We start from the raw sequence: 26,457 nt of genomic DNA, 5'->3' as shown, positions 1-26,457 counted from the left end.
ATTTATTGGGGTCATGGTTTTAGGCTGTTGACATGGTGCTGATACACGTGGTAAATGGAGACCTCTCTCCCAGCAGTATTCATTAATCTCCTTGATTTAGACTGCTATGATGTATCTCCACAGCACAGAGAACACAGAGAACACAGAGGACACAGAGAACACAGGGAACACAGAGAACACAGGGAACACAGGGAACACAGGGAACACAGGACACACAGGAAACACAGGAAACACAGGAAACACAGGGAACACAGGGAACACAGGGAACACAGGGAACACAGGAAACACAGGAAACACAGGAAACACAGGAAACACAGGGAACACAGGGAACACAGGGAACACAGGGAACACAGGGAACACAGGGAACACAGGGAACACAGGGAACACAGAACACAGGGAACACAGAACACAGAGGAGGCAGAGAACACAGAGAACACAGAGGAAGCAGAGAACACAGAGAACACAGAGAACACTGAGGAGGCAGAGAACACAGAGAACACAGAGAAGGCTGAGAACACAGAGAACACAGAGGAGGCAGAGAACACAGAGAACACAGAGAACACAGGGAACACAGAGACCACAGAGAACACAGAGAAGGATGAGAACACAGAGAACACAGGGAACACAGAGAACACAGAGAACACAGGGAACACAGAGAACACAGAGAACACAGAGAAGGCTGAGAACACAGAGAACACAGAGAACACAAAGAACACAGAGAACACAGAGGAGGCAGAGAAGGCTGAGAACACAGAGAACACAGAGAAGGCTGAGAACACAGAGAACACAGAGAAGGTTGAGAACACAGAGAACACAGAGAAGGCTGAGAACACAGAGAACACAGGGAACACAGGGAACACAGAGAACACAGAGAACACAGAGAAGACAGAGAAGGCTGAGAACACAGAGAACACAGAGGAGGCAGAGAACACAGAGAACCCAGAGAACACAGAGAACACAGAGAAGGCTGAGAACACAGAGAACACAGAGGAGGCAGAGAACACAGAGAACACAGAGAACACAGAGAACACAGAGAACAAATAGACTAACAAATAGACTAAGGTGAAATGATTATGGATAAATAAATGTAATGAATTAGAATAGCATTTAAGCAATCTTGAAGGAAGGGGTCAGCATTTCATGTTCTTATGGCCTTAATCAATAGTGATGCTATAAATACTATTATTAAATTGGTGTTTTAATAACCTACATTAATTAACCTATGTTTCAAATTACAATAAACATTTATTTTATTTATTTTATAAGGACATCACTAAACCTATTTCTCTCGAACGAAACATAACATAACATTAAAGTTTAAAAAATGTTTTACAAGAAAAATAAATGAAAAAATCCAAACAATTGAATTGCCAGTGAGGTTTCAAAAGTTAAAGTTTATAAAATACATACAGAGGTTACAGATGTATAAACCTATGATAGAGTTATCAGGGGTTACAGATGTATAAACCTATGATAGAGTTATCAGGTCAGGGGTTACAGATGTATAAACCTATGATAGAGTTATCAGGGGTTACAGATGTATAAACCTATGATAGAGTTATCAGGGGTTATAGATGTATAAACCTATGATAGAGTTATCAGGGTTACAGATATATAAACCTATGATAGAGTTATCAGGGGTTATAGATGTATAAACCTATGATAGAGTTATCAGGGGTTACAGATGTATAAACCTATGATAGAGTTATCAGGGGTTATAGATGTTTAAACCTATGATAGAGTTATCAGGTCAGGGATTACAGATGTATAAACCTATGATAGAGTTATCAGGGGTTATAGATGTATAAACCTATGATAGAGTTATCAGGGGTTACAGATGTTTAAACCTATGATAGAGTTATCAGGGGTTACAGATGTATAAACCTATGATAGAGTTATCAGGGTTACAGATGTTTAAACCTATGATAGAGTTATCAGGGGTTACAGATGTATAAACCTATGATAGAGTTATCAGGTCAGGGGTTATAGATGTTTAAACCTATGATAGAGTTATCAGGGTTACAGATGTATAAACCTATGATAGAGTTATCAGGGGTTACAGATGTATAAACCTATGATAGAGTTATCAGGTCAGGGATTACAGATGTATAAACCTATGATAGAGTTATCAGGTCAGGGGTTACAGATGTATAAACCTATGATAGAGTTATCAGGGGTTACAGATGTATAAACCTATGATAGAGTTATCAGGGGTTACAGATGTATAAACCTATGATAGAGTTATCAGGGGTTACAGATGTATAAACCTATGATAGAGTTATCAGGGTTACAGATGTATAAACCTATGATAGAGTTATCAGGTCAGAGGTTAGATGTATAAACCTATGATAGAGTTATCAGGGTTACAGATGTATAAACCTATGATAGAGTTATCAGGTCAGAGGTTACAGATGTATAAACCTATGATAGAGTTATCAGGGGTTATAGATGTTTAAACCTATGATAGAGTTATCAGTGTTACAGATGTATAAACCTATGATAGAGTTATCAGGTCAGGGGTTATAGATGTTTAAACCTATGATAGAGTTATCAGGTCAGAGGTTACAGATGTATAAACCTATGATAGAGTTATCAGGGGTTATAGATGTTTAAACCTATGATAGAGTTATCAGGGTTTCAGATGTATAAACCTATGATAGAGTTATCAGGTCAGGGGTTACAGATGTATAAACCTATGATAGAGTTATCAGGGGTTACAGATGTATAAACCTATGATAGAGTTATCAGGTCAGAGGTTACAGATGTATAAACCTATGATAGAGTTATCAGGGTTTCAGATGTATAAACCTATGATAGAGTTATCAGGGGTTACAGATGTATAAACCTATGATAGAGTTATCAGGTCAGGGGTTACAGATGTATAAACCTATGATAGAGTTATCAGGGTTACAGATGTATAAACCTATGATAGAGTTATCAGGGTTACAGATGTATAAACCTATGATAGAGTTATCAGGTCAGGGGTTATAGATGTATAAACCTATGATAGAGTTATCAGGTCAGGGGTTAAAGATGTATAAACCTATGATAGAGTTATCAGGGGTTACAGATGTATAAACCTATGATAGAGTTATCAGGGTTACAGATGTATAAACCTATGATAGAGTTATCAGGGTTACAGATGTATAAACCTATGATAGAGTTATCAGGGGTTACAGATGTATAAACCTATGATAGAGTTATCAGGGTTACAGATGTATAAACCTATGATAGAGTTATCAGGTCAGGGGTTACAGATGTATAAACCTATGATAGAGTTATCAGGGGTTACAGATGTATAAACCTATGATAGAGTTATCAGGGGTTACAGATGTATAAACCTATGATAGAGTTATCAGGTCAGGGGTTACAGATGTATAAACCTATGATAGAGTTATCAGGGTTACAGATGTATAAACCTATGATAGAGTTATCAGGGTTACAGATGTATAAACCTATGATAGAGTTATCAGGGTTACAGATGTATAAACCTATGATAGAGTTATCAGGGGTTACAGATGTATAAACCTATGATAGAGTTATCAGGTCAGGGGTTACAGATGTATAAACCTATGATAGAGTTATCAGGGTTACAGATGTATAAACCTATGATAGAGTTATCAGGTCAGAGGTTACAGATGTATAAACCTATGATAGAGTTATCAGGTCAGGGGTTATAGATGTTTAAACCTATGATAGAGTTATCAGGGGTTACAGATGTATAAACCTATGATAGAGTTATCAGGGTTACAGATGTATAAACCTATGATAGAGTTATCAGGGGTTACAGATGTATAAACCTATGATAGAGTTATCAGGTCAGGGGTTATAGATGTTTAAACCTATGATAGAGTTATCAGGGTTACAGATGTATAAACCTATGATAGAGTTATCAGGGGTTACAGATGTATAAACCTATGATAGAGTTATCAGGGGTTACAGATGTATAAACCTATGATAGAGTTATCAGGGGTTACAGATGTATAAACCTATGATAGAGTTATCAGGTCAGGGTTATAGATGTTTAAACCTATGATAGAGTTATCAGGGTTACAGATGTATAAACCTATGATAGAGTTATCAGGGGTTACAGATGTATAAACCTATGATAGAGTTATCAGGGGTTAGATGGATTTACAGATGTATAAACCTATGATAGAGTTATCAGGTCAGGGGTTACAGATGTATAAACCTATGATAGAGTTATCAGGGGTTACAGATGTATAAACCTATGATAGAGTTATCAGGGGTTACAGATGTATAAACCTAGAGTTATCAGGTCAGGGTTACAGATGTATAAACCTATGATAGAGTTATCAGGGGTTATAGATGTATAAACCTATGATAGAGTTACAGGGTTATGTATAAACCTATGATAGAGTTATCAGGTCAGGGATTACAGATGTATAAACCTATGATAGAGTTATCAGGGGTTACAGATCAGATAGAGTTATCAGATGTATAAACCTATGATAGAGTTATCAGGGGTTACAGATGTATAAACCTATGATAGAGTTATCAGGTTACAGATGTATAAACCTATGATAGATTATCAGGGTTACAGATGTATAAACCTATGATAGAGTTATCAGGGTTACAGATGTATAAACCTATGATAGAGTTATCAGGGTTATCAGGGTTACAGATGTATAAACCTATGATAGAGTTATCAGGTCAGGGGTTACAGATGTATAAACCTATGATAGAGTTATCAGGGTTACAGATGTATAAACCTATGATAGAGTTATCAGGGTTACAGATGTATAAACCTATGATAGAGTTATCAGGGTTACAGATGTATAAACCTATGATAGAGTTAAACCCTATGATAGAGTTATCAGGTCAGGGTTACAGATGTATAAACCTATGATAGAGTTATCAGGGTTACAGATGTATAAACCTATGATAGAGTTATCAGGGTTACAGATGTATAAACCTTACAGATGTATAAACCTATGATAGAGTTATCAGATAGTTATCAGGGGTTATAGATGTTATAAACCTATGATAGAGTTATCAGGGGTTACAGATGTATAAACCTATGATAGAGTTATCAGGGTTATAGATGTTTAAACCTATGATAGAGTTATCAGGGTTACAGATGTATAAACCTATGATAGAGTTATCAGGTCAGGGTTACAGATGTATAAACCTATGATAGAGTTATCAGGGTTACAGATGTTATAAACCTATGATAGAGTTATCAGGTCAGGGTTACAGATGTATAAACCTATGATAGAGTTATCAGGGTTACAGATGTATAAACCTATGATAGAGTTATCAGGGTTACAGATGTATAAACCTATGATAGAGTTATCAGGGTTACAGATGTTTAAACCTATGATAGAGTTATCAGGGTTACAGATGTATAAACCTATGATAGAGTTATCAGGGTTTCAGATGTATAAACCTATGATAGAGTTATCAGGTCAGGGGTTATAGATGTTTAAACCTATGATAGAGTTATCGGGGTTACAGATGTATAAACCTATGATAGAGTTATCAGGGGTTACAGATGTATGAACCTATGATAGAGTTATCAGGGTTACAGATGTATAAACCTATGATAGAGTTATCAGGGTTACAGATGTATAAACCTATGATAGAGTTATCAGGGTTACAGATGTATAAACCTATGATAGAGTTATCAGGTCAGGGGTTACAGATGTATAAACCTATGATAGAGTTATCAGGGGTTACAGATGTATAAACCTATGATAGAGTTATCAGGTCAGGGGTTACAGATGTATAAACCTATGATAGAGTTATCAGGGTTACAGATGTATAAACCTATGATAGAGTTATCAGGTCAGGGGTTACAGATGTATAAACCTATGATAGAGTTATCAGGGTTTCAGATGTATAAACCTATGATTTATCAGATTACAGATGTATAAACCTATGATAGAGTTATCAGGGGGTTATAGATGTATAAACCTATGATAGTTATCAGTTATCCTAGGTTATCAGGGGTTACAGATGTTATAAACCTATGATAGAGTTATCAGGTCAGGGGTTATAGATGTTATAAACCTATGATAGAGTTATCAGGGTTACAGATGTATAAACCTATGATAGAGTTATCAGGGGTTACAGATGTATAAACCTATGATAGAGTTATCAGGTCAGGGGTTACAGATGTATAAACCTATGATAGAGTTATCAGGGGGGTTACAGATGTATAAACCTATGATAGAGTTATCAGGTCAGGGGTTACAGATGTATAAACCTATGATAGAGTTATCAGGGTTACAGATGTATAAACCTATGATAGAGTTATCAGGGGTATAAACCTATGATTACAGATGTATAAACCTATGATAGAGTTATCAGGGGGGTTACAGATGTATAAACCTATGATAGAGTTATCAGGGTTACAGATGTATAAACCTATGATAAACCTATGAGTTATCAGGTCAGGGTTACAGATGTTTAAGATGTATAAACCTATGATAGAGTTATCAGGGGTTACAGATGTATAAACCTATGATAGAGTTATCAGGGTTACAGATGTATAAACCTATGATAGAGTTATCAGGTCAGGGGTTACAGATGTATAAACCTATGATAGAGTTATCAGGGTCAGGGGTTACAGATGTATAAACCTATGATAGAGTTATCAGGGTTACAGATGTAAAACCTATGATAGAGTTATCAGGTCAGTTACAGATGTATAAACCTATGATAGAGTTATCAGGTCAGGGGTTACAGATGTATAAACCTATGATAGAGTTATCAGGTCAGGGGTTACAGATGTATAAACCTATGATAGAGTTATCAGGGATGTTAAACCTATGATAGAGTTATAGATGTATAAACCTATGATAGAGTTATCAGGGTTACAGATGTATAAACCTATGATAGAGTTATCAGGGGATTATAGATGTGTATAAACCTATGATAGAGTTATCCTAGGTCAGGGTTACAGATGTATAAACCTATGATAGAGTTATCAGGGGTTACAGATGTATAAACCTATGATAGAGTTATCAGGGGTTACAGATGTATAAACCTATGATAGAGTTATCAGGTCAGGGGTTACAGATGTATAAACCTATGATAGAGTTATCAGGGTTACAGATGTATAAACCTATGATAGAGTTATCAGGGTTACAGATGTATAAACCTATGATGTTATAAACCTATGATAGAGTTATCAGGGGTTACAGATGTATAAACCTATGATAGAGTTATCAGGTCAGGGTTACAGATGTATAAACCTATGATAGAGTTATCAGGGGTTACAGATGTATAAACCTATGATAGAGTTATCAGGGTTACAGATGTATAAACCTATGATAGAGTTATCAGGGGTTACAGATGTATAAACCTATGATAGAGTTATCAGGTCAGGGGTTATAGATGTTTAAACCTATGATAGAGTTATCAGGGTTACAGATGTATAAACCTATGATAGAGTTATCAGGGGTTACAGATGTATAAACCTATGATAGAGTTATCAGGGGTTACAGATGTATAAACCTATGATAGAGTTATCAGGTCAGAGGTTACAGATGTATAAACCTATGATAGAGTTATCAGGGGTTACCGATGTATAAACCTATGATAGAGTTATCAGGTCAGGGGTTATAGATGTTTAAACCTATGATAGAGTTATCAGGTCAGGGGTTACAGATGTATAAACCTATGATAGAGTTATCAGGGTTACAGATGTATAAACCTATGATAGAGTTATCAGACAGATTATAAACCTATGATAGAGTTATCAGGGGTTACAGATGTATAAACCTATGATAGAGTTATCAGGGTTACAGATGTATAAACCTATGATAGAGTTATCAGGGGTTACAGATGTATAAACCTATGATAGAGTTATAGGGTTACAGATGTATAAACCTATGATAGAGTTATCAGGGGTTACAGATGTATAAACCTATGATAGAGTTATCAGGTCAGGGGTTACAGATGTATAAACCTATGATAGAGTTATCAGGTTACAGATGGAGTTATCAGGGTTATGTATAAACCTATGATAGAGTTATCAGGGTTTCAGATGTATAAACCTATGATAGAGTTATCAGGGGGGTTACAGATGTATAAACCTATGATAGAGTTATCAGGTCAGGGATAGAGTTACAGATGTATAAACCTATGATAGAGTTATCAGGGTTACAGATGTATAAACCTATGATAGAGTTATCAGGTCAGGGGTTACAGATGTATAAACCTATGATAGAGTTATCAGGGTTACAGATGTATAAACCTATGATAGAGTTATCAGGTCAGGGGTTACAGATGTATAAACCTATGATAGAGTTATCAGGGTTACAGATGTATAAACCTATGATAGAGTTATCAGGTCAGGGGTTACAGATGTATAAACCTATGATAGAGTTATCAGGGTTTCAGATGTATAAACCTATGATAGAGTTATCAGGGGTTACAGATGTATAAACCTATGATAGAGTTATCAGGGTTACAGATGTATAAACCTATGATAGAGTTATCAGTGTTACAGATGTATAAACCTATGATAGAGTTATCAGGTCAGGGGTTATAGATGTTTAAACCTATGATAGAGTTATCAGGGTTACAGATGTATAAACCTATGATAGAGTTATCAGGTCAGGGGTTACAGATGTATAAACCTATGATAGAGTTATCAGGGGTTATAGATGTATAAACCTATGATAGAGTTATCAGGGGTTACAGATGTATAAACCTATGATAGAGTTATCAGGGTTACAGATGTATAAACCTATGATAGAGTTATCAGGGGTTACAGATGTATAAACCTATGATAGAGTTATCAGGGGTTATAGATGTATAAACCTATGATAGAGTTATCAGGGGTTACAGATGTATAAACCTATGATAGAGTTATCAGGTCAGGGGTTATAGATGTATAAACCTATGATAGAGTTATCAGGGGTTATAGATGTTTAAACCTATGATAGAGTTATCAGGGTTACAGATGTATAAACCTATGATAGAGTTATCAGGGTTTCAGATGTATAAACCTATGATAGAGTTATCAGGGGTTACAGATGTATAAACCTATGATAGAGTTATCAGGTCAGGGATTACAGATGTATAAACCTGTGATAGAGTTATCAGGTCAGAGGTTACAGATGTATAAACCTATGATAGAGTTATCAGGGGTTACCGATGTATAAACCTATGATAGAGTTATCAGGTCAGGGGTTATAGATGTTTAAACCTATGATAGAGTTATCAGGGGTTACAGATGTATAAACCTATGATAGAGTTATCAGGGTTACAGATGTATAAACCTATGATAGAGTTATCAGGGGTTACAGATGTATAAACCTATTATAGAGTTATCAGGGGTTATAGATGTATAAACCTATGATAGAGTTATCAGGTCAGGGGTTACAGATGTATAAACCTATGATAGAGTTATCAGGGTTACAGATGTATAAACCTATGATAGAGTTATCAGGTCAGGGGTTATAGATGTTTAAACCTATGATAGAGTTATCAGGGTTACAGATGTATAAACCTATGATAGAGTTATCAGGTCAGGGGTTATAGATGTTTAAACCTATGATAGAGTTATCAGGGGTTACAGATGTATAAACCTATGATAGAGTTATCAGGTCAGGGATTACAGATGTATAAACCTATGATAGAGTTATCAGGGGTTACAGATGTATAAACCTATGATAGAGTTATCAGGTCAGGGGTTACAGATGTATAAACCTATGATAGAGTTATCAGGTCAGGGGTTATAGATGTATAAACCTATGATAGAGTTATCAGGGGTTACAGATGTATAAACCTATGATAGAGTTATCAGGTCAGGGGTTACAGATGTATAAACCTATGATAGAGTTATCAGGTCAGGGGTTATAGATGTATAAACCTATGATAGAGTTATCAGGTCAGGGGTTACAGATGTATAAACCTATGATAGAGTTATCAGGTCAGGGGTTACAGATGTATAAACCTATGATAGAGTTATCAGGGGTTATAGATATATAAACCTATGATAGAGTTATCAGGTCAGGGGTTACAGATGTATAAACCTATGATAGAGTTATCAGGTCAGGGGTTACAGATGTATAAACCTATGATAGAGTTATCAGGGGTTACAGATGTATAAACCTATGATAGAGTTATCAGGTCAGGGGTTACAGATGTATAAACCTATGATAGAGTTATCAGGGGTTACAGATGTATAAACCTATGATAGAGTTATCAGGGGTTACAGATGTATAAACCTGTGATAGAGTTATCAGGTCAGGGGGGGTTACAGATGTATAAACCTGTGATAGAGTTATCAGGTCAGGGGGGGTTACAGATGTATAAACCTGTGATAGAGTTCTCAGGTCAGGGGTTACAGATGTATAAACCTATGATAGAGTTATCAGGTCAGGGGTTACAGATGTATAAACCTATGATAGAGTTATCAGGGGTCACAGATGTATAAACCTATGATAGAGTTATCAGGGGTTATAGATATATAAACCTATGATAGAGTTATCAGGTCAGGGGTTACAGATGTATAAACCTATGATAGAGTTATCAGGTCAGGGTTACAGATGTATAAACCTATAATAGAGTTATCAGGGGTTACAGATGTATAAACCTATGATAGAGTTATCAGGGGTTACAGATGTATAAACCTATGATAGAGTTATCAGGGGTTACAGATGTATAAACCTGTGATAGAGTTATCAGGTCAGGGGGGGTTACAGATGTATAAACCTGTGATAGAGTTATCAGGTCAGGGGGGGTTACAGATGTATAAACCTGTGATAGAGTTATCAGGTCAGGGGTTACAGATGTATAAACCTATGATAGAGTTATCAGGTCAGGGGTTACAGATGTATAAACCTATGATAGAGTTATCAGGGGTTACAGATGTATAAACCTATGATAGAGTTATCAGGGGTTACAGATGTATAAACCTATGATAGAGTTATCAGGGTTACAGATGTATAAACCTATGATAGAGATATCAGGTCAGGGGTTACAGATGTATAAACCTATGATAGAGTTATCAGGGGTTACAGATGTATAAACCTATGATAGAGTTATCACGTCAGGGGTTACAGATGTATAAACCTATGATAGAGTTATCAGGATTTCAGATGTATAAACCTATGATAGAGTTATCATGTCAGAGGTTACAGATGTATAAACCTATGATAGAGTTATCAGGGGTTATAGATGTATAAACCTATGATAGAGTTATCAGGGTTACAGATGTATAAACCTATGATAGAGTTATCAGGTCAGGGGTTACAGATGTATAAACCTATGATAGAGTTATCAGGGGTTATAGATGTATAAACCTATGATAGAGTTATCAGGTCAGGGGTTACAGATGTATAAACCTATGATAGAGTTATCAGGGTTTCAGATGTATAAACCTATGATAGAGTTATCAGGGTTACAGATGTATAAACCTATGATAGAGTTATCAGGGGTTACAGATGTATAAACCTATGATAGAGTTATCAGGGTTACAGATGTATAAACCTATGATAGAGTTATCAGGGGTTACAGATGTATAAACCTATGATAGAGTTATCAGGGGTTACAGATGTATAAACCTATGATAGAGTTATCAGGGGTTACAGATGTATAAACCTATGATAGAGTTATCAGGGTTACAGATGTATAAACCTATGATAGAGTTATCAGGGGTTACAGATGTATAAACCTATGATAGAGTTATCAGGTCAGGGGTTATAGATGTATAAACCTATGATAGAGTTATCAGGTCAGGGGTTACAGATGTATAAACCTATGATAGAGTTATCAGGGTTACAGATGTATAAACCTATGATAGAGTTATCAGGTCAGGGGTTACAGATGTATAAACCTATGATAGAGTTATCAGGTCAGGGGTTACAGATGTATAAACCTATGATAGAGTTATCAGGGGTTACAGATGTATAAACCTATGATAGAGTTATCAGGTCAGGGGTTATAGATGTTTAAACCTATGATAGAGTTATCAGGGTTACAGATGTATAAACCTATGATAGAGTTATCAGGTCAGGGGTTACAGATGTATAAACCTATGATAGAGTTATCAGGGGTTACAGATGTATAAACCTATGATAGAGTTATCAGGGGTTACAGATGTATAAACCTATGATAGAGTTATCATGTCAGAGGTTACAGATGTATAAACCTATGATAGAGTTATCAGGGTTACAGATGTATAAACCTATGATAGAGTTATCAGGGTTACAGATGTATAAACCTATGATAGAGTTATCAGGGGTTACAGATGTATAAACCTATGATAGAGTTATCAGGTCAGGGGTTACAGATGTATAAACCTATGATAGAGTTATCAGGGGTTACAGATGTATAAACCTATGATAGAGTTATCAGTATATTTTTTAAATAGTATTGACGAATTCTAGAGATTTGATGAAATATTGGATTTGATAAATAAAAATAAATTACATTTGGGGACAGATTTCAAACGTGTGTTTTTTGTGTTTGTCAAATTTTGCAAGGAGAATGAAGAAATTAAATGAGTAATTCAGCGGTTTTGTTTTAATTTGAATAGTAACACAGGACATGAAGGCAGGGTCTTCTGGTTTTACCTGCAGACTGCTATTTGGGCCGGCTAATACGGGACAATTAGGGGGTGCTGCGGCACCCACAGAACCCCTACTTTCCGCGGCTGTGGTCTGTGCCAAGTGATCCTCTATTCAGGCGACGCGAGGCCTCCCTCTGACAGATGGGACCACCACTAACTGGCAACGGTATGTGTTATTAGCTGCCTGCAGTAAAGAATAGGTCCCATTAGCATGTTTTTTTTTGTGTGTCGTTTTAACAGCACGAGAACAGGGACGGTTTGTATAATATTCCTATAGGTCTACTATTTTTCAGGTTTAAAAAACTTTATTATTCGCCTTTTTTTTTTAGTCTGTTCTTTAATAATATATAGTCTACTTATTCGTATATCAACCGTTTAGACGATGTATTTTATTAGTAAAAACTGCATCAATGGAGGCATTTCACAGGACTTCAGGATTGTGTCCTCTCCCCCTCAAATGACTGATGTTGGTCATCATTTGAATCATAATTTTATGACTCATTTAAATCTCAATGTATTATTTTACAATAATTGTTTGTTTTTTTATCAAGCATTTAAAAAATATATATATAGTCTTTTTATCATTTAGGTTATATTCAGTCACAGTTATTCAGTGTCAAATGTTGAATATTTATATTTAAAAGCTTAATTCGTTTCAGCAAAGTCAGGTGCAGATTATTATCGACATATTGGACCAAGTTCATATCCAACTTGTTTGTTTTAATATAAAACATAAAGCTTCAAAACGAAAAATAGAAAGATACTTTGTTCTGATTAAAATGTTAAAACGTGCTGGTTCAGTATATATATATATATATATATATATAGGAATGAATACCTGTGCTAAACTAAAGCTAAATTTAAAACACCGTCATGAGTTCATCCTAAACCTACAAGATAATGGCTGACAGTGTGGCATCTCAACTTGCTCTCTGAATTATTTAAATCGATGAATAATTACAGTACAAAAATTGGAATTATTGTTGTTGTTGAGGAGGAAAGTATCACGGTGGTGGAGGTCGATATTGGACCTGGCACCGGGGGGACCGATCGGGTTACACACCACCATCAATATTACAGTGGACTGGGCTGTGATCCGTGCGCGCGCACGCTTTCAACGGCAGGGGTGAAACACAGTAACACACATGCGCTAAACTGACTGCTTTGGTGAAGTCAAACAACGATGAAAATATTTAGGCTACAATGGATTATCAATGTTTAGAGAGAGGGGAGGGGGGTACATATTTTATTTACACCTTATTTGGTATATAGGTCTGATGTGGTTACCCAAATTACAAAAAGGAAAATTGTATTTTTATTTTTTAAATCTAATTTGTTTTCCCATTTGAATGTAGAAATCTTTGAATTTTACTTATAAAATAATATTTTACTTATAACATGCGTGAAAGGTGACATGATTGATGCGTAATGATTGAACGACCTCTAGAACAGCCGGTCATTGTCAGGACTAATGTCTGGCGGCTGCAGAGCTGAAGGGAGAGAGAGAGAGTCCGTGGGAACTCAACATATGAAGAAGGCCTGTACCCCGTATAATCATTTCAACCCTCATTCACTATCAATGTGTCTTCGCTGCCAGTCTGTCTTTACCACGTGCCACATCACCCTCTGATTGGGTGAAGTATTCAGAAGCATTTCGTGACGTCACTATGATTCATTGCTGTTAGAACACCGTGTCGCGCGTCAGAGACCGTTGAGAATGTATTTTTAAAAAGATACATGGATAATCTAACCATGTATGGGGTCTTATATTGAACGTTGTTTTTTTTTTTTTTTGGGGGGGGGGGGGTCTTTGCATGTCAAAAGGAATACGCGTCAAAATAACACTATTTGACGCATCAAATAACAATATGCAAAACGTCAAAAAGCTCCTTGACCAATCAGGACCTGAAAATGACTGCACTTCAAATAACAATTGAACATGTTCATGAATACCATTCACTGATATGCTTGCTATGATACTGGTTGTCTCACGCACCTGCCTGCTGCATGAAGCCGACACGCTCCCCCTAAACTCTGGGAAAAGTGCTGGTCAGAAGGGAGGGGGGGGAGCTAGCCAGCTGATAGATACAAACAATGTTCTCCCCAAATAACATAGCAAAACGACATAATCTGTTTCAGCAGCTAAAATATCCCTAATTTATAAGACATTTTTAGTGTTTGGTTGATGATGGTCCTACCCGGTCCTGTCAAGCTACACTGGCTATGCGTATAAGACAATAAGGTAACAACAGGGTTAGGGAGCCGACTGTCTTGTTCCGTTCGTTATTTAGTAGCTAGTTAGATATTTTTTCCATGAACTGAAGGTCGATTTCAATAGGTGAACAACAAGTGGCTGGCTAGCTAATAGTCCCATGGGTTCCTAAATTATTGTTAAGAATATTGGAAATAATTGCAGTTCCTGGTCCTTGTTTTCAGGCTGGTTGCATCGGTACTAGATTAGGTACCAAGCTGCCCGAGAAGTTGTTAAAACATTTTTTATCAAAGATATTTGTCATACTGAAAACCAAAGTTGACATTCGGGAGAAAAACCTCCAGTTTCCAAACAGTCATCAACGTTGACAAAAATGCTTGATTATGATTCTGTATTTCTGACTAGCTAGGATGAATCCGGTGTAACAGCTGGGGCGGCGGGTAGTCTAGTGGTTAGAGCGTTGGACTAGTGAACGGCAGGTTGCAAGTTCAAATCCCCGAGGTGACAAATCGCCGTAATTGTAAATAAGAATGTTTTCTTTACTGACTTTTTAAATAAAGATAAAATATATATGTGCTGTCTTTCAAGCAGCAGCGGGATCTTAGACTACCTAGCTAACATGTTTTACTTTTGGTCCTGTAGCTCAGTTGGTAGAGCATGGCGCTTGTAACGCCAGGGTAGTGGGTTCGATCCCTGGGACCACCCATACGTAGAATGTATGCACACATGACTGTAAGTCGCTTTGGATAAAAGCGTCTGCTAAATGGCATATATTATTATTATATTATTAAATCCTGCTAGTTAAGTCCTGATCTTATTTCAAAGACTTACACGTTTTCCCATTCGGTCGAACAGATCATGGATTATCACCAATATCACATCGTGGCCGGAGTGTGCGCTTGTTTGCAGACTTGTTGTTTAGTTTAGCGTTTTTTTAGTTTGACAATGCTACTGATCTTTGTGGTGGCGCTTGGCTTCTGCGCACACAACATTCAAAATATATATATATTTTTTTTTAATGTGACACGTCAAATTAAATTATTATTTGACATACCTGTCCAACATTATTATTTGACGTGTCAAATAGTGAGACGTGTATATTTTTTGGACACCCAAAGACCCAAACGGGGTTCCATACTCTGTAGGCCTACAATGTACAAATTCAATGAATGTGAATAGGCCTGTTTGAGAAAATATATATGAAATGGCAGAGGTCTTGATTATAAACAAATGATTTGTTTTCAATATCAATTATCTTACCAGTTGCTTACATTTACATTTACATTTAAGTCATTTAGCAGACGCTCTTATCCAGAGCAACTTACAAATTGGTGCATACACCATATGACATCCAGTGGAACAGCCACTTTACAATAGTGCATCTAAATCTTTTTAGGGGGGTGAGAAGGATTACTTACCCTGCTTCTCTCTTTTGTTTGGTTTATTTATTCATTTCGACAATTTAATAATGATATGCTAATGCATACCCTTTAATAATGATAGGCTAATGCATACCCTTTAATAATGATAGGCTAATACATACCCTTTAATAATGATAGGCTAATGCATACCCTTTAATAATGATAGGCTAATACATACCCTTTAATAATGATAGGCTAATGCATACCCTTTAATAATGATAGGCTAATACATACCCTTTAATAATGATAGGCTAATACATACCCTTTAATAATGATAGGCTAATACATACCCTTTAATAATGATAGGCTAATACATACCCTTTAATAATGATAGGCTAATGCATACCCTTTAATAATGATAGGCTAATACATACCCTTTAATAATGATAGGCTAATGCATACCCTTTAATAGTGATAGGCTAATGCATACCCTTTAATAATGATAGGCTAATACATACCCTTTAATAATGATAGGCTAATACATACCCTTTAATAATGATAGGCTAATACATACCCTTTAATAATGATAGGCTAATACATACCCTTTAATAATGATAGGCTAATACATACCCTTTAATAATGATAGGCTAATACATACCCTTTAATAATGATAGGCCAATACATACCCTTTAATAATGATAGGCTAATACACACCCTTTAATAATGATAGGCTAATGCATACCCTTTAATAATGATAGGCTAATACATACCCTTTAATAATGATAGGCTAATACATACCCTTTAATAATGATATGCTAATACATACCCTTTAATAATGATATGCTAATACACACCCTTTAATAATGATAGGCCAATACATACCCTTTAATAAAGATAGGCTAATGCATACCCTTTAATAAAGATAGGCTATTGCATACCTTTTAAATGCACATTTTACCATATTATCTCTATGGCCTTTCCATTTTAACACGGAGACTGCAAGGGAGAAATGCCTGTAATTGATCGCGCCATAAACCGTGTTAAATAATGAATAGGACACAATAGTCCTCGGACGTTAGCCTACACATCCACGTTCCCTAGACTGTTGCTTAAATATTACACATCCACGTGAAGAATATCATGCGAAGCAAGAGATATACTGAGAGACAATCAATCTTTAAGTTCCACTAACCTTGGAATAAATGATGGAAACCATAAGTCAGTTGCTATCAATGTTTAAACCCTATAGTCTATGTCTTTCTTCATTATCGCTCTCTCTCTCTCTCTCTCTCTCTCTCTCTCTCTCTCTCTCTCTCTCTCTCTCTCTCTCTCTCTCTCTCCTTACATGTTGATGGAAAAGGACTCAGGGCCACGTTTAATTGTCCTCGGGCCTATAAGAGCGCTGCTATTTTCCATTGATTCCGAAGGCAAACGGTTAATGTAAAGATGCTGGCACTAAGTGGGAGTGCCTTGCCATTACTTCAGCTGTCACTTGATGGTGTTGAGGGCGTCGCGTGGAATATCGTTGGAGTGGGCTGGCTGCTTGCTCTACCTAGTGGATGCTCTCTTTACACACTGCACACACACACGGAACGCACACACAGCCGCGAGAGTCGAGCTCCAGCGAGGGATGCAAGAGCGGTCAGTGGCAGGCGGACAGAATTATTATTGGACAAACCTTCCGGTCAAAAATTCGGTGTTGATCTCGTTTTGCTCAAACCATCGGACGAGTGAACGCAGCTTTTTTTTTTTTTACCTAATTACAATATTTGAGCACTCTGTTGTTGTTGTTGTTGTTGCTGCTGACACAACGAAGAAGGGTTTTTGCACCATACAAAAAGGTGAGCTTTGCGATAAGAAAGGATTTAGCGTGTCTTGTCTTTTCTTTTTTTCTTTTTTACCTTGTTGTGCCATTGACAATTACATGATTTCCTAATGCATTCGGGTACATTCACAGCCATACATTTCATTTCACGCAACAAATCTTTTGACATAATGTTTAAAAAATCTTGAAACATTCCAAATAAAATACAACAATATAGTGGCTTGCCGTTTTACCAATCATCAATACGCCTATTGATCTACGCGCTCACTGATGGTTTATCGGCTATATATTTGTTTGTAAAAAAATTAGAGCGTCATTTACAATATATATTTGATGAGGGATTAAACATGCATATTGCATGTCGCTTAATCGAGAGAAGAAGAAAAAATGGGGGGAAAAACGAGTATGTTCTTGGAAACGTCTTAAATGTTCCTCTTTTAGTGGGTCTGTTATCTTACCAACCGATCCAAGACCTATAGAGCTGCTTACAGGCTCATTGCTCCAGGTTAAGCTGCTTGGCATGGCTTCATGTGTATTTCCCCTCCGTTCCGTATCCTGTTAGCCTCTTAGCCGGCCCTGTTCAGCCCTTCTCCTCTGCTCTCCGCGCGGCTAAGGTCAGCTCTAGGACCGGCTAAATCAGCTTTGGGCCCGGCTGAGTCAGCTCTCATCACGTTAAAGACGGGTTTAGGCGGCAATAGCACTAGATCTGATTTGGAAAATAGGCTTTTACAAAATCCTGAGAAACCACCAAGCGTTTCTCGTAAAAGTATTATCTTTTGCGCATACATATAATACATTTGACTATACTTTTTATATTGTTCTTATGGGCTATTTAAACAATACAGGTCTATTTTATTGTTTTTATGATGACTATTATCATGTCTATGTAATTGTGCGATTTTTATTAGGACTATTTGCTGTCATTATAGGCTAATCAATATATTAGATTTTTTGGAAGCTGGAAAGAGGATACGGATTGTTTTAAAATCATTATTTTTATTATTATTATTTTTTAAATAAATTAAGAACAGTTAAGAACAAATTCTTATTTATCATGACGGCGTAAACCGGGCCAAACCCGGACGACGCTGGAACAATTGTGCGCCGCCCTATGGGACTCCCAATCACGGCCGGATGTGATGCAGCCTGGATTATAAATTAGTTTATAAGTATTATAGGTAAAAACAAAAAAACTAAAATATATATAAATTAAAACTTTCATTGTCATGATAATAATTGTTCGTTTTTTTTCTGCAGGATTCCAGCAATGGAGTGTAATCCTCGTCTGCTACCTGCGACACGGGACTCCAGCTCTTCTCCACCGAGCTCCAAACAGGACCTCCCAACATTCAACCCCAACCTGAAACCCAACCAGGTCAGCGAGACCGCCCTGTATGGAATACCCATAGTCTGCCTGGTGCTGGACGGTCAGGAGAGACTGTGCCTGGCGCAGATCTCCAACACTCTGCTGAAGAACTACAGCTATAACGAGATCCACAACCGGCGCGTGGCGCTGGGAATCACCTGCGTGCAATGCACCCCAGTCCAGCTGGAGATTCTGAGGCGTGCGGGCGCCATGCCCATCTCCTCGAGGCGCTGTGGGATGATCACAAAGCGCGAGGCCGAGAGGCTTTGTAAATCATTTCTTGGAGCTCACAACCCTCCAAAATTACCGGAAAACTTCGCGTTTGATGTGTCCCACGAGTGCGCGTGGGGGAGCCGTGGTAACTTTATACCAGCCAGGTACAACAGCTCCCGGGCCAAGTGCATCAAGTGCTCCTTCTGCAATATGTATTTTTCTCCCAATAAATTCATATTCCACTCTCACCGCACACCAGAGTCAAAGTACACCCAGCCAGACGCTGCTAACTTTAACTCCTGGAGGAGACACCTCAAACTGACCGACAAGGGCTCACCTGACGACGTGGCACATGCTTGGGAGGACGTGAAGGCCATGTTCAACGGGGGCAGCCGGAAGAGAACAATGCCCGTGCACGGTCACGGGTCTGAGCGTTCCTTTCCATTGAAATCACATCAAGGACCTAGCAACCTCTCCCGGAGAGACTCACCGGAGATCCCCCCTAAAATCCTCCGCTGCGAGGACAACCGGGGAAGCATGGGGAGTATGAGTACCACGCGCAGCTATCCGGTTATCCCGGTGCCCAGTAAGAGCTTCGGTATGCTGCAGAATGTGAAGATTCCTCCGCCGCTTTACCCACATCCCTACGGGTTCCCGACATTCGGGCTGTTCCAGAAAAAGAATGATAGTGGTGGTGTGATGGAAGGAGAGCAAAACAAAGCCCACCTCTCCGTCTTCTCCTGGCCTAGCACCAAGGACAGCGCCTACCACTCTTTCCCCATGTTCTGGCCTACTGCAGGTGGCCTGACCATGCCCCCCTACCCCCACCCCCAGCCACAGCCACAGGCCCAGCACAAACCGCACTCGGAGCTCCTGTGCGCCAGACAGAGTGATCTGGACGCATCCGAGCAGAGTGACAGAAGTAGCAACACTCCGAGGGACAGTCTGATGGAAAGTGACCAGTGCTCTAGCACACAGTCCACCCGGAATGAGGACGACAAGTTTGGCGATGAGGCGAGGGCAATGGACTGTATAAGGCCAGTTCTATCACGGAAGATTAGCTACGTCTCTGCATTCAGACCCGTCATTAAAGACGCGGAGAGTATAGCCAAACTTTACGGTAACCGGGGGTCGTACAACGGGGCTCGAGCTGGCTACCTGTCACAAGATTTCCTGAGCGAGAGCTCGAGTTACAGGTCCGTGTCCCCCGGAAGCGTGGACAGTGTGGGAGAGACGGATGTGGATGTTGAAACCAATAAATCACAAGAGGATGAGGAGTCACTTCCGCACAACATTGAGGTCAGCAAGAGCCCCCTTGTACCCCTTCTAAACTTGGCACAGGGTGCTTCACTAAACGGCCTGGAATCCAAATCGGAGCCGGAGCAAGCGGCTGTGGTCGACTCACAGAGAAGGAATCTACCTCTACACGTGGTACTACTGTCTTCAGACAGAGAGAGACAGGAGAACAAGACCACGTCTGTTGTTGAAGTGAGTGATTGATATGGACACACTCCTTTATATTCGATGTCCTACATACCAAGGAAAATACTTTTTGTGTGTTTGTTATGAATTAGAAATTCACAGATAGGAATTAAAAAGTAACAATAGACCACCTTTAATTAATTGACTCATCGGAAAAGGCATCATCCTTTATTTATAATGTCACGTATAGATTTGGGCTTATTTTATAATTTTACGTTCACGTTTGTTTTGTCTGTGTTAAATAGCAGAGAATCAAAGGTCGTTTGTTTTGTCTGTGTTAAATAGCAGAGAATCAAAGGTCGTTTGTTTTGTCTGTGTTAAAAAGCAGAGAATCAAAGGTCGTTTGTTTTGTCTGTGTTAAATAGCAGAGAATCAAAGGTCGTTTGTTTTGTCTGTGTTAAAAAGCAGAGAATCAAAGGTCGTTTGTTTTGTCTGTGTTAAATAGCAGAGAATCAAAGGACGTTCAAATACACAACCCCCAAAAAAAAAAAAAAATGTCAGAGAGCATGAATTGAATGCAATTTACCGATTATCTTCATTATCCTGTCCTGATTTATCTAGATATATTCACCGGACAGGAGTGATATGGAACAAAGGAGAAGTCCATATGCTTTTGGTTCAGCACCGAATTACCGTAAAGATACTGTGGAATCGAAAGGTTGGATGTTGTTCTGTTCAAATGTTATAATAAAATACATTTCGGGAAAAGCCACGAGACTCATTGATTTCCATTGGATTTATTTGCTGTTTATTTAGATGACTGTGTCAGTAGAGAGGAGCCGTCTTCGACAATGGAGGAGGTTGAAACGACGTCTTATGACGGCCAAAGCGGCGAGGAGAGCCCGAGAGTAGCTCTAAATGAGGGTTTGTTTTTAGCGATCCTCTTCTCCGTCGATAATAGGCTATTTTACATTTTCTGTCGGAACTTTTTCTTATACTTTTTCTTTTTCTGGTCTTGCCTATTTGTGTATATTTTGTAACGCTATAAATGTTGTCTCTGTGTGTTTTCAGGCGAGGCAACGCACAATGTTAGCAGAGTATTACAAACTCAGAAAGACATAGAAAAGCTGGCAAAAGGTAACACCGTACAATAACTTATTATTATTACATTGTTATTTATAAAAACATGTTTGCCTATTTGTTATTTATTTTTTAAATAATAATAATGATATTGTTTATTATAGGCTTTCTTTAATAATTGGAAGAATCCCTAAATGATGCCTTTACATGATCCCTGCAGAATAGAATAGACTGGCGTTCACCCTAGGCCTTTTACCAATCGCTTGCCATGAATCGTTTAACATAATTTAGTCTACCATTTAGCCTATACCCCGCAGCCATTTTCACCCCATACTCATTTATTTTTTATTTTTGTTTAACACATTTGTTCATTCATTTTCTACAGACGAATTGCAGAGACAGCTCGTTGAGCAAGTGGAACTAAGGAAGAAATTGGAACGAGAATTCCAACATTTAAAAAGTATTAATTCATTTTAAATCAAATTTCAGTTTTCGATTCGAAAGGGGGGTTAAAAAGAGAATGTTTTCCCCGTAGTATCACGCACATCACGATCAGCATGTTGACCGCTGAACAAACACACGTCGATATGGTTTTCACTACGTTAGGTGTGTTTTATAGTGCATGTCAGGTTTTTTTTTTATTGCATGATTCGAATGTCATTTATTTCTCAATCCAATTCATATGGCTATTCGTTTGTGTACTTGGTGATTTAGGAGGCTTTATTCAATTTTGCCCGAGTAGGATGCCCGAGCGTGTGTAGGCGACCACATTAAAATAGTCGTTTATCGGCTATACTAAAGATGACTAAGCTATTGTAATTGCTCCCCAGATAATTTCCATCATCAGATGAAAAGGGAGCTGTCCTACAGGGAAGAGATGGTGCAGCAGCTTCATATTGTCAGAGGTGAGAACATACCAAACATATCAACGGTAAAGTTGATCTGAACGCCGAGGCATTATGCAGAATTTAAACTGTGCGGCCTTTTAACTTGCAGGGATGGGCACTCTAATGTCTTAATTATAGGCCACTCTGACTTCCTCTGTTTCCTATTTCTATCATGTAAAAATATTAGAAACTCTCAGTATCGACCATACAGTAGGCCTAATAACTACACATTCAACTGCCAATTTAATGTTAGTTCAAATCCAATGTATTTATATGGCCCTTCGTACATCAGCTGATAACTCAAAGTGCTGTACAGAAACCCAGCCTAAACCCCCAAACAGCAAGCAATGCAGGTGTAGCAGCACGGTGGCTTAGGAACAACTAGAGTTTTGGCTAGTGTTCTTCAGTTGGTACATCCTACATTATCATTCCAATGCAGGTGTAGCAGCACGGTGGCTTAGGAACAACTAGAGTTTTGGCTAGTGTTCTTCAGTTGGTACATCCTACATTATCATTCCAATGCAGGTGTAGCAGCACGGTGGCTTAGGAACAACTAGAGTTTTGGCTAGTTCTCTTCAGTTGGTACATCCTACATTATCATTCCAATGCAGGTGTAGCAGCACGGTGGCTTAGGAACAACTAGAGTTTTGGCTCGTTCTCTTCAGTTGGTACATCCTACATTATCATTCCAATGCAGGTGTAGCAGCACGGTGGCTTAGGAACAACTAGAGTTTTGGCTCGTTCTCTTCAGTTGGTACATCCTACATTATCATTCCAATGCAGGTGTAGCAGCACGGTGGCTAGGAACAACTAGAGTTTTGTCTAGTTCTCTTCAGTTGGTACATCCCACATTATCATTCCAATGCAGGTGTAGCAGCACGGTGGCTTAGGAACAACTAGAGTTTTGGCTCGTTCTCTTCAGTTGGTACATCCTACATTATCATTCCAATTCAGGTGTAGCAGCACAGTGGCTTAGGAACAACTAGAGTTTTGTCTAGTTCTCTTCAGTTGGTATATCCTACATTATCATTCCATTGTTTCATTTTTTCCTTCCTTGGCTTCCTCTGTTAACGCCATCACGGCCTGTGTGGTTGTTGCTGAGGATCATTACTAACAGTTGATAATATATACAGTGCCTTGCGAAAGTATTCGGCCCCCTTGAACTTTGCGACCTTTTGCCACATTTCAGGCTTCAAACATAAAGATATAAAACTGTATTTTTTTGTGAAGAATCAACAACAAGTGGGACACAATCATGAAGTGGAAGGACATTTATTGGATATTTCAAACTTTTTTAACAAATCAAAATCTGAAAAATTGGGCGTGCAAAATTATTCAGCCCCTTTACTTTCAGTGCAGCAAACTTTCTCCAGAAGTTCAGTGAGGATCTCTGAAGGATCCAATGTTGACCTAAATGACTAATGATGATAAATACAATCCACCTGTGTGTAATCAAGTCTCAGTATAAATGCACCTGCACTGTGATAGTCTCAGAGGTCCGTTAAAAGCGCAGAGAGCATCATGAAGAACAAGGAACACACCAGGCAGGTCCGAGATACTGTTGTGAAGAAGTTGCCTACTAGCAGACCTGATATAACTACTAATCAGCTAGCAGACCTGATATAACTACTAATCAGCTAGCAGACCTGATATAACTAACAGACCTGATATAACTACTAATCAGCTATCAGACCTGATATAACTAACAGACCTGATATCTACTAATCAACTATCAGACCTGATATAACTACTAATCAGCTAGTAGACCTGATATAACTAACAGATCTGATATAACTACTAATCAGCTAGCAGACCTGATATAACTAACAGACCTGATATCTACTCATCAGCTATCAGACCTGATATGACTAACAGACCTGATATAACTACTAATCAGCTAGCAGACCTGATATAACTACTAATCAGCTAGCAGACCTGATATAACTAACAGACCTGATATAACTACTAATCAGCTAGCAGACCTGATATAACTACTAATCAGCTATCAGACCTGATATAACTAACAGACCTGATATAACTACTAATCAGCTAGCAGACCTGATATAACTAACAGACCTGATATCTACTCATCAGCTATCAGACCTGATATAACTAACAGACCTGATATAACTACTAATCAGCTATCAGACCTGATATAACTACTAATCAGCTAGTAGACCTGATATAACTACTAATCAGCTAGTAGACCTGATATAACTACTAATCAGCGAGTAGACCTGATATAACTACTAATCAGCTAACAGACCTGATATAACTACTAATCAGCTAGCAGACCTGATATAACTACTAATCAGCTAGCAGACCTGATATAACTAACAGACCTGATATAACTACTAATCAGCTAGCAGACCTGATATAACTAACAGACCTGATATAACTACTAATCAGCTATCAGACCTGATATAACTATTAATCAGCTAGCAGACCTGATATAACTACTAATCAGCTAGCAGACCTGATATAACTAACAGACCTGATATAACTACTAATCAGCTAGCAGACCTGATATAACTAACAGACTTGATATAACTATTAATCAGCTAGCAGACCTGATATAACTACTAATCAGCTAGCAGACCTGATATAACTACTAATCAGCTAGCAGACCTGATATAACTAACAGACCTGATATAACTACTAATCAGCTAGCAGACCTGATATAACTAACAGACCTGATATAACTACTAATCAGCTATCAGACCTGATATAACTACTAATCAGCTAGCAGACCTGATATAACTACTAATCAGCTAGCAGACCTGATATAACTATTAATCAGCTAGCAGACCTGATATAACTACTAATCAGCTAGCAGACCTGATATAACTAACAGACCTGATATAACTACTAATCAGCTAGCAGACCTGATATAACTAACAGACCTGATATAACTATTAATCAGCTAGCAGACCTGATATAACTACTAATCAGCTATCAGACGTGATATAACTACTAATCAGCTAGTAGACCTGATATAACTAACAGACCTGATATAACTACTAATCAGCTAGCAGACCTGATATAACTAACAGACCTGATATAACTACTAATCAGCTATCAGACCTGATATAACTACTAATCAGCTAGCAGACCTGATATAACTAACAGACCTGATATAACTACTAATCAGCTATCAGACCTGATATAACTATTAATCAGCTAGCAGACCTGATATAACTATTAATCAGCTAGCAGACCTGATATAACTACTAATCAGCTAGCAGACCTGATATAACTACTAATCAGCTAGCAGACCTGATATAACTAACAGACCTGATATAACTACTAATCAGCTAGCAGACCTGATATAACTACTAATCAGCTAGCAGACCTGATATAACTAACAGACCTGATATAACTACTAATCAGCTATCAGACCTGATATAACTAACAGACCTGATATAACTAATAATCAGCTATCAGACCTGATATAACTAACAGACCTGATATAACTACTAATCAGCTAGCAGACCTGATATAACTACTAATCAGCTAGCAGACCTGATATAACTAACAGACC

The 26,457-nt window shown here is 38.0% G+C and overlaps 1 protein-coding gene across 2 annotated transcripts in view; it reads left to right on the top strand.

Annotated features, from left to right (window-relative positions):
• LOC118382133 (SKI family transcriptional corepressor 1 homolog-B-like) overlaps window positions 1–26,457 on the top strand; it is a 77,502-nt gene that overhangs the window by 32,197 nt on the left and 18,848 nt on the right. For both annotated transcript variants that reach the window (XM_052481146.1, XM_052481145.1), the window contains exons 2-7: window positions 19,206–21,015; window positions 21,571–21,667; window positions 21,766–21,873; window positions 22,021–22,086; window positions 22,415–22,489; window positions 22,860–22,934. In XM_052481146.1, coding sequence (XP_052337106.1) covers window positions 19,206–21,015; window positions 21,571–21,667; window positions 21,766–21,873; window positions 22,021–22,086; window positions 22,415–22,489; window positions 22,860–22,934 — 2,231 coding nt within the window. The remainder of the gene's footprint in view (window positions 1–19,205; window positions 21,016–21,570; window positions 21,668–21,765; window positions 21,874–22,020; window positions 22,087–22,414; window positions 22,490–22,859; window positions 22,935–26,457) is intronic.

This window comes from Oncorhynchus keta, chromosome 26 (genome assembly GCF_023373465.1).
Source record: "Oncorhynchus keta strain PuntledgeMale-10-30-2019 chromosome 26, Oket_V2, whole genome shotgun sequence".
Taxonomy (NCBI): domain Eukaryota; kingdom Metazoa; phylum Chordata; class Actinopteri; order Salmoniformes; family Salmonidae; genus Oncorhynchus; species Oncorhynchus keta.
The sequence above is the reverse complement of the archived record's forward strand: the minus strand, read 5'-3'. Positions and strand labels throughout refer to the sequence as shown.